The 12,236-nt window shown below is 41.3% G+C and overlaps 1 protein-coding gene across 1 annotated transcript in view; it reads right to left on the minus strand.

Annotated features, from left to right (window-relative positions):
- The window catches only part of DISC1 (DISC1 scaffold protein), a 2,387,713-nt gene extending 2,378,035 nt beyond the window's left edge, over positions 1-9,678 (minus strand). Inside the window, exon 1 of the mRNA XM_044077020.1 lies at positions 9,098-9,678. Coding sequence (XP_043932955.1) covers positions 9,098-9,188 — 91 coding nt within the window. The 5' untranslated portion in view covers positions 9,189-9,678. The remainder of the gene's footprint in view (positions 1-9,097) is intronic.
- Positions 9,679-12,236: the final 2,558 nt, after the last annotated feature.

Here is a 12,236-nt window from a genome sequence, read left to right on the forward strand (position 1 = left end):
AAGCAACACTATTAGTCTCCTGGAGAAGGATCAAACATATTTTAAATTAAAACATCTCCAGCTTCACTGTAATAGGAAATCATTAAATCTGTAAGTATAAGGAGATTAAGGTACAAGTCAAGAACCTGTGGGCAGAATGCTGTAAATTACACATGATCGATCGGGAGTAACCAGACAACGGTTGGGCATGTGATTCTAAATTACTTGCATAATTGGGAGTTAGACCAAAGCATTTACAAGCCGTTCTGAATTTTAACTACAGAACTAGAACAGTTATAACATTTAGACAGAGGAATTATCAGTACAATGATTGAAATTAGCAATACTGTGAACATTTACTGAATTTGTTACATCAGGCTTTAACACTGAAAAACCTAATGAATCATTATGATCCCTCCAGGTGTCTTCTAGTAAAACTGCTAGTAAGGGATGTGAAGTCCTTCTCATGGTCACTATAGCAATGTGACACAGTAAGGACCTAATAATCTTCAGGTAAATCATCTGGTAGTAAACTGATAAACAGTGGGTAACAAGACTGACCCTCATGTCACGCAACAAAAGCAAGCTGGTCTGAAGACTTACTTTACCCAATACTTATTTTAAAGGTCCTGATAATGACCCATTAAGAAGAACAGTCTGGAGGTTAGATCACAGGATTACACCTCTGAGCCTTTAACGACCTGCTTCTCTGTAGGCAAGGGTACAGGGTTGAATTCCTACTCCTTCCATTTGCCTACTACGTGATTTTGAGTAAGTCATTTTGACTAGATAGTGCTGCTGGATCATCCCTGAAAAGAGGCACTTGTGTCCTGTGTATTTACTTAGTTAACAAATGTATAAAAAAGAGAGGACATCACCAAGAGCCATATATTACATAGTTTGAAGCAGTACTGAGTAAAGCACCAAGTCAAATTCCCCAATAAAATCTACAAACAAGGCCCCTTTAAGAGCACCTGCTTCAATGTATGCTAGAATAGTAGGAGCATATATCTACATCGAAGTCACTGTGTTCCTACTTTCTCCAAAGACATGTTATACACTTCAAGCAGTTATACACTTCAAACAAAACCCTAAAGACAGCTGTCTCCAACTTTTTTAGTAAACCTATACAGTAGACAAACTGGTCAATAATCTGACAATGTAATGGGTGTAGTCATTTTGGCCTTAGTAACTATCAGTGAAGATTTCCATTACACTGATGATAGATATATATATGTGTGTGTGTGTGTGTGTGTGTGTGTGTGTGTGTGTGTGTGTGTGTATATATATATATATATATATATACACAGGAAATTCACCCCGGGGTCATTTCAACAGCCTTGCTCGATAGGGGTACAAGGAACTAACGTCCGGCAACAGGACGACTGGGTATGTTCTTGGGCTAGGCTTGTATTGGCCCCAGGGCTATTAGCCTAGTACTCACCTATGATCCTATGAACCAGAGCTAAAGCATGTTGTTATACATAAAGAATGCACAGCCTAAGGGGGCAATGATGTAAATCATTATTACTGGGTTCACTGTGATGAGATATACCTTGTTGAAGCTAGAATAGAGTGTGGTAGAAGACCTTTTTGAAATGTAAAGAGTGTACCCAAGGATCCTTACATTATTATTGTGGAAAGAATGCACTTCAGCAGACAATGGTATGGAACAGGATCTCATGAGTTCCCTACTGAAACATTCTGCCAGGTCACTCAGGTTATGTGAAAAAGACAGCATAAAACACACCTATCATCACACAGACAAAAGTAAATACAACGATCCCTGAAAAATAGGTACATCCTGCCAAAAATCCAGACACTAATTAGCATAACAGTTGCATATTGAACAGCAGATAAATTCTCATGCTTACAGTAGGATTATGGGCTACTACTCAGGGATAAAATTATAACAAATTGAGTTTGACAAAAATGGTGCAAAAATAAGCATACTATCAAAGACACGGTGTTAAATATGTACACTAATGAATGATACTGCAAATCTATCTCACAAACTATTTAGTATTGTTTTTGCAAAAAAGGAGCTATAATATATGTTTTTCTTCTTTAAACTATTAGTGGCACAGTATGTTGGTCATGTAATTTGGCTTATGGTTTATTAAACAGCTTTAAAATTGTGTATGACATGGGGGATTCAGAAAATTCTGTGAAGAAGTAACTCAAGCCTAAATATAGGAATGTACCTCCAAAATAGGTATGGTTATTTGAACAAACAGGTAGGGACCTCCAAAATGTTCATACATACAAATATTTTAAGCATGGGCATTAATGCCCTTCTAGCATGCCAATATACCAAAACAGTTGTTCCCATAACAAGTGTCCAGGCAGAGAGGACAGGTCTGATACAGAAAAGGGTATGAGAGGGTATACTAAGCCAGTGCATTTCTTTGTGCCGGTCCCAAGCCCAGATAAATGTGGAGGTTTGCGTCAGGAAGGGCATCCGGCATAAAACTTTGCCAAATCATTTCATGCAGACACCAGTAAATATTTCCATACCGGATCAGTCGAGGCCCGGGTTAACAACGACCGCCACCAGTACTGTTAGCCAACAGGGTGCTGGTGGAAATTGGGCTACTGTTGGCCGAAGGAGGAGAAGAGGCAGAAGGCATGGCTGAAGGCAGGAAGAGAGGAGAAAGGCTAGGACTTTGGTAGTGATGGTTGGAACTTTGAATGTTGGCAGTATAACTGGTATAGGGAGAGAGCTAGAGGATATGATGGACAGAAGGAAGGTTGGTATATTGTGTGTGCAAGAGACCAGATGGAAGGGGAGTAAGGCTAGGTGTATCGGAGGTGGGTTCAAATTGTTTTATCATAGTGTGGATGGGAGGAGAAATGGCGTAGAAGTTATTCTGAAGGAACAGTATGCTTAGAGTGTTTTGGAGGTGAAAAGGGTGTCGGATAGAGTGATGTTTATGAAGCTGGAAATTGATGGTGTAATGATGAATGTTGTTAGTGCATATGCTCCACAAGTTGGGTGTGCAATGGATGAGAAAGAAAAATTTTGGAGTGAATTGGATGAAGTGGTGATGACTGTACCCAAGGGTGAGAGAGTGGTGATTGGAGCAGATTTCAATGGGCATATTGGTGAAGGGAACAGAGGGGATGAGGAAGTGATGGGTAGGTACGGTGTTAAACAAAGGAATGCAGAAGGTCAGATGGTAGTGGATTTTGCGAAAAGGATGGACATGGCTGTGGTGAATACGTATTTTAACAAGAGGGAGGAGCATAGGGTGACATACAAGAGTGGAGGAAGATGCACACAGGTGGATTATATCTTATGTAGGAGGGACAGTTTGAAGGAGATTGGAGACTGTAAAGTGATGATCGGAGAAAGTGTAGTTAGGTAGCATAGGATAGTGGTTTGTAGGATGACGTTGGTGATCAAGAAGAGGAGGAGGAGTGTGAGGGCAGCACCAAGGATCAAATGGTGGAAATTGAAAAAGGGTAATTGTGAGGTGGAGTTCAGGGATGAGTTAAGACAGGCATTGGGTGGCAGTGAAGAGTTACCAAATAGCTGGCTAACTACAGCAGAGCTAGTAAGGGAGACGGCTAGAAAGGTGCTTGGTATCACATCTGGACAGAGGAAGGACGACAAGGAGACATGGTGGTGGAATGAGGAAGTACAGGAGAGTACACCAACAAAAAGGCTGGCAAAGAAGAAGTGGGATTGTCAGAGACATAAAGAAAGTAGACAGGAGTATAAGGAGATGAGGTGCATGGCAAACAGAGAGGTGGCAAAGACTAAGGATAAGGCATATGAAGAGTTGTATGAACGGTTGGACACTAAAGAGGGAGAAAAGGACCTGTACCAATTGGCTAGACAGAGGGACCGAGCTAGGAAAGATGTGCAGCAGGTAAAGGTGATATAGGATAATGAGGGAAACATACTCACAAGCGAGGAGAGTGTGTTGAGGAGATGGAAAGAGTACTTTGAGGGGTTGATGAATGAAGAGAATGAGAGGGGGAGAAGGTTGGATGATGTAGGGATAGTGAATCATGAAGTACAATGGATTAGCAAGGAGGAAGTAAGGATAGGTATGAAGAGAACGAAGAATGGAAAGGCTGTTGGCCCAGATGACATACCTGTGGAAGCATGGAGGTGTTTAGGTGAAATGGCAGTGGAGTTTTTAACCAGATTGTTTAATGAAATCTTGGAAAGTGAGAGGATGCCTGAGGAATGGAGAAAAAGTGTTTTGGTACCGATTTTTAAGAATAAGGGTGATGTGCAGAGCTGTAGTAACTACAGAGAGATTAAATTAATCAGTCACAGCATGAAGTTATGGGAAAGAGCAGTGGAAGCTAGGTTAAGAAGGGAAGTGATGATTAGTGATCAGCAGTATGTTTTCATCCCAGGAAAGAGCACTACAGATGCGATGTTTGCTCTGAGAGTGTTGATGGAGAAGTACAGAGAATGTCAGAAGGAGCTGCATTGTGTTTTTGTAGACTTAGAGAAAGCATATGACAGGGTGCCTAGAGAGGAGTTGTGGTATTGTATGAGGAAGTCAGGAGTGTCAAGTATGTAAGAGTGGTACAGGATTTGTACGAGGGTAGTGTGACAGTGGTGAGGTCTGCGGTGGGAGTGATGGATACATTTAAGGTGGAGGTGGGATTACATCAAGGATCAGCTCTGAGCCCTTTCTTATTTGCAATGGTGATGGACAGGTTGACAGACGAGATCAGACAGGAGTACCGGTGGACTATAATGTTTGCAGATGACATTGTGATCTGTAGTGAAAGTAGGGAACAGGTGGAGGAGATCCTGGAGAAATGGAGATATGCTCTAGAGTGAAGAGGAATGAAGATCAGCAGGACTAAGACAGAATATATGTGTGTGAATGAGAGGGAGGATAGAGGAATGGTGAGGATGCAAGGAGGAGAGGTGGCGAAGGTGGATGAGTTTAAATACTTGGGGTCAATAGTTCAGAGTAACGGTGAGTGTGGAAGAGAGGTGAAGAAGAGAGTACAGGCAGGATGGAGTGGGTGGAGAAGAGTGTCAGGAGTGATTTGTGACAGACTAGTACCTGTAACAGTGAAAGGGAAGGTCTACAAGAGGGTAGTGAGACCAGCTATGTTATATGGGTTGGAGACAGTGGCACTGACAAAAAGGCAGGAGTTTGAGCTGGATGTGGTAGAGTTAAAGATGTTAAGATTTGCACTGGGTATGATAAGGGTGGGCAGGATTAGGAATAAGTATATTAGAGGGTCAGCCCAGGTTAGAAGCTTCATAGGTTCATAGGTTCATACTAGGCTATCTGACCTAGAGCATTTATAAGCCTAGTCAGAGTGTGTTTGGCTTTTGCCACCCATTTTAAATTAATTTTGCTATGCCCTTTTTCAAGGTTAGTATACTGTACCTCTGTCTAACAGTGACACAGAAGTGATACCCGGGGTAAACCTACGATCTCCCATCCACTCATCAAGATTCCTCTTGAAGAGAGTCAATGAGGGACTCTGCCTAACCTGGACTGGGATTTTATTCCAGAGTGAAGGGAGCCTCTGGGTTATGAATCTGTCCCTCCAGCATGTCCTATTTATTTGAGTGCTGAGGTTCAAGTCTCTTGAGCACATAGCTCGATGGGATTTGGATTTTCTGAGGTGCAGCATGTCCATTAATTCCGGGATGGACATGGCTTTATACTTCAGACACAGATCGCCTCTGAGCAGGCGGTATGCCACTGAGTAGAGCTGGAGTTTTTTTAACCAGGCAGCATATGGCATCTGTTTGAGCCCTTTGATCCTCTTGGTGAGGTACTTTTGGGGTCTTTCCAGTTGCTGCAGGTGTCTGTTAAGGTTCGGGACTTTGGAGACAAAGCCAGAGAGGCAAGATCACATTGGTTTGGACATGTGCTGAGGAGGGATGCTGAGTATATTGGGAAAAAGATGCTAAGGATGAAGCTACCAGGTAACAGGAAAAGAGGAAGGCCTAAGATAAGGTTTATGGATGTGGTGAGAGAGGACTTGCAGGTGGTTGGTGTGACAGAGCAAGATGCAGAGGTCAGGAAGAAATGGAAACAGGTGATCCGCTGTGGTGACCCCTAGCGGGAACAGCCGAAAGAAGATGATGATGAATCTTATAACAATTGTTGGCGTGTAAAGGCCACCAAAGTCATGTCCTAGACTAAAAGGTGAATATTTAATACAGCACACAATGTTGAAATTTTAGATTCATTTAAGGACCTGGTTATATGGGTAGATTCAGCTTTGTGTTGTTCTGAATATATCAACAACCTGTTTAATAACAGTTACAGAACTATAGGTTTTATAAAAATATTGATAAAGTTTAGGAAATCAGTAAAGAAGACTCAAACTTGAGTATGGAATAAAAATATGGAAACTTTATAAGAAACAAAAAAACATGCATGAATAAACTGGAAAGAGTGAAGCAGAAATATAACAAGTGCATCTATGGATGTGAAAATTCAACTTATTAAGAAAGACTAAACTATCTGAACCTGTACAGTGTTTCACAAAAACATTTAAGAGAAGACTTTATTCAGGTATAGAAGGCATTTAGAGACGACTACCTCTGGGAATATTTGGGGTTATCAAAAACATAGTTGTTGTTGTTGTCTTTTGGCTTTTCTCGGTTAGGGGTCACCACAGCGAAACTCCAGTCCGCAAATGATTGGCTGTAGATTTTCACGAACGCCAAGGTGCCAGCTCAACGTTCAACCTTCAACGAAGGCACGCCCACTTACGCATGTCTTTCGAACGCCCACCCAACCGCGGGGAGGACATGCAGACTCCACACAGAAGACACTCTCCACACTCCAGCCAAGAATCGAATGGGAGAACCTCTTGCTGTGAGGCAACAACGCTACCGCTGCACCACCGCGGAATGTGGTTATCAAAAACATAGTAGTAGGGAATAATCAGACAACCTATGTAGAAGATTATGTAGGAATGTGATGTGTACTAATTGGTTCTCTGACAAAGTAGCTGATGCATGGAATAGACTACCAATTGCAAAAATCCATTAAAGCAAGCACTACTTTAGATATTTTTAAAAACAACCTGGAAACTTATTATGGGAAAAACTGTTTTGATATACTGACAAGCTAGAAGGCCATTATTGCCTGTACCTGAAATATTTGTAGGTATGCGTGTATGTATGCATTTCTCTGAAATTCTCAGAGCATGAAATCTGGACAAAGCCAAAAGTAATCTGGGGATAAAAGTAAAAAAATAGGAGTAGATTTTAAATATTGCTCTTAGAAAATTGCTAGACGAACATGTTTTGCATGATAGCGCATTTTATGAAGGATCATTTATTGACTTCAGTCTTCAATAATTTAACAGAAAGCCATGCATTTTATTATTAAACCAAAATTATGAGACAAACCTCTAGACATTCTGCAAAATTCTGGACAGTTGAGAGGTATGGGCCTCTTTTAACACTATAAAATCACACATACAATGCACATTCCATCACAGTTCAGCAATAAATGGTGTTTTGATGACGACTTATAAAAGTCTCAGGTGTACAATTCAATAAATTCTCTGACCTTAACCATTGCCTTTGACTTATTTAGCATTAAACTCAAGATGCAGCGCTTACCCTGGACTGTGTGAATAGTTTCAGGGATGTTTGTCTGAAAAAAAAAACATTCTAGGTGACAGTAAGAAAACTGCTGTTCTCCAGGACAATTCACCATTTTAGCTCAAGAATCGGGGACAAAACCAAAAAATAATGGGAGCAAAGGCACAAAATTAGGGCTGGATTTTAAATATTGTTGCTAGAATAGCAGGTTTTGTATTAGAATGCAATTACTGAAGGATATTATGCCTGAAGCTCAAATTCCTGTTATTATGTAGTGAGTGAAACGTGCAGCAATTTGCCAGAAAACCACAAATTTTAACAGCAAACAGATTAGAAACATGAGGCAAAATTGGGGATCTTCTATGAAATCAGGGACAGCTGAGAGGTATGCCCCAGGTCTCATGCTTTCTCTGAAAATTACCTGGACAGCTGTCATACCTATTCTGATCAACTTGTTTGTTCATATTCCTAACAAGTATCTCTGCTATTATACTCATTACTCCAAGCAGATGACCAGGTCTCTAATAAGGATATATAGTTAAACCAGCAAAGAAACTATTACTGTGAAAAGTAGTTTTAACAGACTGCTAACAGTTAAAATAATTAAAGTTCTCAAATCAGTCATATAGTTTGTGCCACAGTGCAATTTAAAAGCCCCACCTCCACCAATCCCCACATGTTGCCAAAGATTCTGCTCACCTGATGCTGAGTAAAAAGGTTGCCTAATACAAACACTTCAGCCTTTGTCTTAATCAGAAAATAATAATGCAAATGTAAGAGAGCTGGCTTTACCTCCAGCTGGGGCAGCAAACCAGATGTCTTCATACATAAGAGTGCATACTCCTTACAGGCCAGTGTAACCAGTAGTGAGCCTCTAACAGGATCTGTAGATGCATGCTTTTTGTACCCATACAGGGATACTACCATAGGCTGCTGAAGACAGAAGTGGTTGCCCATTATGGAAGCAGAGGTTAAAAGGTATGAAGCTGCAAGTTTCCACTTTCACTTGTGTTGAATTATTTTTTTCTTCTCCACGTGTATGCATGCGTTCTAGTACATCATTACTGGTGAATACCTTAACATCTTATTTTTATCTGCCTGTGTTACTGCAACCTTGGCAAGACAGTTGAAAAAGATCTAATAACAAGATGTCATAGTCAATAAACGCACGACTCACTTCTGTCAACTTTTACTACATCTGAAATCTCTGGAAACGTACACTTAAAAACACATACTTTAATATGCTGAACAGTTTACTTATTAAAACTGACATAATGTTAACAAACTGTACAATATATACTGCAGAGCTTGTTTGCTTTAAACTATCTTATCAAGTGCCACCTCCTTCAAAAGCGACCGCGGGCTTTTGAGCGGTAAAGGCGTGTCCCCTGGAATGTGCCAACACAGTAGCCGTGGGCATCAATTTGTTAACCATTTAACTATATTACTAGTACTAGCCTATGTAGCATTAAACTGTAACGTATAATTAGATTATCCCTTCTGCTTTACAGATTCCTTCGCCCACATAATCAGGAAAGTACAAATGAATGGTTATACCTAGGCTCTCTGGCGATGATACCGGGACGGTTTGTTCCCGGTTGCAAGAGTTCGAATCTGTCATTCCCACTAACCCTGCTGCCATCAACATCCTGAAAATGATAAATCCACTGCTTAACTCGTATCACAGGCGATGACATCAGGAGACACCGGACAATAAACACCCTCTTCGTCCGTAACAGTCTACTGCCAATTCCACCATAAGCAGACAAAAGTCGCCAGCCGCCGCGCCCGAACTCTTTATAAGTTAGTACATCCTCACTTCTTCCCAGTAACTAGTCATCCACACACCGGTAAAATTACACCATCCCATAAACCGCACAGCAATCCAGCCGTGTTAGTTAGCCCCGTGACACTAGCCAGTTCCTCTTATTCTCTGCGCGTGGGAACTTGGTTGCTAGTACCGCAACAGAGGCGACTTTGTCAGACAGTCTTGTCCGGCCGGGTTTAATGCTTTGTAATTGCATTTGTATTTACTAGGATACAATTTCGGCTCAGTTGTGTAGGCTAGTGTTTTCTGTAAGCACAGACCCTCATTGTTGAACTACAGAAGGAGGAGGAGCAATAGCGAACGCTCCGTTATAAACAGATTTCGAGTTTCCTGCTGTCCTGTAGCTGATTCTGCATCCCAGTCCATTTTCCTTCCTTTCAGTCAGAAAAGTCGGACAACTAGACTATTTAGTTGTTTAATGTACGGAACAATACACAAAGACAGTCATAACAGTGGCTAGACTAACAATGCACTTAGTTGTGCTTTTTTCCGGGTTGTGGAGAACGTCGATTTGTCTGCTTATTACAAATTTTAAGATCAGGGTGGATACCGCCTGTAGGACGAGGTCTTTTGTTATATTTTAGTATAATACCTTTACAAAGTTTTAACCTGTCCCACTTTGCGAGGGACAGTCCCTCTTTAGGCAGTTGTGTCCTGCGAAAAAAATCAAAAAATAGCAAATGTCCTGAGATTTCAGGACAAAAATATTTCCTAAGTTTTCTTTAATAGTTGCATAAAACAGGTTTTTATATATGAGACTTCTATATGCTATATGAAGTAGCATAAGCAATTCAAATGTTACTAGAATAAGCTTTTATTTGTGCAAAAAAGTAAAGTTCTGTACTATGCAGGGCTGTAGGTATGTTTCATCCTGGAAAATCTGACATTTCTACAGAACATGTCCCACTTAGGGCATTTGAAAAGGTGGCAACCCTAACTAACAGAATCATGTTTGAACAACCTTTTAATAAACAAGACTGAGGCTGGGGTTCATTCACCTGAAACTGGATCTGAAACAAAATCTAAAACTCTTATACAGGCTTCCGATGACTTGACAACTTTTCCCTGTTCAGTAACACAAAGCACAGGGGCACTACGGCTGACCGTGTTATTTGTTATTGTGCCACAACGTACAGAACATCACACCTGTAAGATTAAATATTGTCGACGTTTCTAGTACACCATCAGTGTGTTTGTTGAAAACGCCAACTTTTTTTTTTGGGGGGGGGGGTGAGTTGGAGAAAAGTGAAGAGGTTTAAAATAAAAATGGAACTCACCTTTTCATTTCCATTGGAACAACCTCGGAGTTAAAATGTAATACAAAATCAATGATGTGGGGAGAGAGCCTCCACAATGGAAGACATAAGAGCAAACGTTATGCAATATAGTGCGATTTCTTTAATAGCTGGAGTACGTAATTGCATGTGACTGTTATGCAGCTGTACTAAATAAGATGCTCTAGCCTTTTGGTCCAATGATAGCCTGAACAAAATGAAAGAAGCTCAGTCTTATTTTTTTTTCAAGGAAGAAAACTGTGTCCAAGAAGACTTCGTCTGGTATTCATAAGCCTTTGCTTCACAGATGCATAAAGTGAATCTGTAAATCTCACAATCTGTGAATCTTACTACTATATCTATATTCAAGTGAGTAAAGTGCAAAGATGCAGTGCTGTTTTTTGAATTAGGTTCATAGGTTCGTACTAGGCTATCTGCCCTAAGGCATTTATAAGCCTAGCCAGAGTGTATGTGGCTTACACCACCCCTTAGGATGAGAATACTACTCCCTTTTAGGGTTTAGTTTACTATGCCTCTATCTAGTAGTGACACAGAGATGACCCCCGGGGTAAACCTACGATCTCCCATCCACTCGTCGAGATTTCTCTTGAATAGAGTCAGTGAGGGGCTCTGCCTAACATGGACTGGGATTCTGTTCCAGAGTGTAGGGAGCCTCTGGGTTATGAATCTGTCCCTCCAGCACGTCCTATTTATTTCTGTGTTGAGGTTTAAGTCACTTGTTCTCGTGGCTCTGATGGATTTGGATTTTCTGAGGTGGAGCATGTCCATTAATTCAGGATTGGACATGGCCTTGTACGTCAGGCACAGATCACCTCTGAGTAGGCGGTATGCGACTGAATAGAGCTGGAGTTTTTTCAGTCGGGCAGCATATGACATATGTTTAAGACCCTTTATCCTCTTGGTGAGGAACTTTTGGGGTCTTTCCAACTGCTGCAGGTGTCGGGTGAGATACATCCCAAATGGGGCATTGTACTCAATCATTGGCCTGATAAGAGAAGAGTACAGGGCACAATGACCTCTCTTGATCTAGATGTGAAACCCTTCATGATAAGGTGGGCAATATAGAAGGTCTTCCTAACCACTTTGGCAATGTGAGTGTCAAATGAGAGGTTACTGTCAACCTGGGTCCCTAGGTCCCTGATTACCTCTTCCGTACTTAATGGATTACCGCCTTTGTGGTAATTTGTCGGTACCTTGTTTTTCCCAAAGGGTATGACTATACATTTTTTGGCGTTCAGCTTAAGGCCATGGCTCTGGCACCAATTATCCGTTTCTATGAGGCCTCTCTGAAGGATGTTTGTGTCTGCTGGAGTATCAGTTATGGCGCCCAGTTTGCAGTCATCTGCGAACTTTGTCAGCCACAATCCTCCTATGTTTGCCTGTACCTCGGAAGAATAAATGCCGAACAAGAGGGGTCCCAGGACTGAGCCCTGTGGGACACCGCTTGTGACTGGCTTAGAGTCTGACATAGCTCCAGCAACTCTGACCCTGTGGGTTCTGTCCTTGAGCCAGTTTGCAACCCATCTTGTGACATATGGGTTTACATTTAAGCTGGTGAGTTTGTCTATGATGC

This window comes from Protopterus annectens, chromosome 1.part1 (genome assembly GCF_019279795.1).
Source record: "Protopterus annectens isolate FY-2018-M chromosome 1.part1, PAN1.0, whole genome shotgun sequence".
NCBI classification, from domain to species: domain Eukaryota; kingdom Metazoa; phylum Chordata; order Ceratodontiformes; family Protopteridae; genus Protopterus; species Protopterus annectens.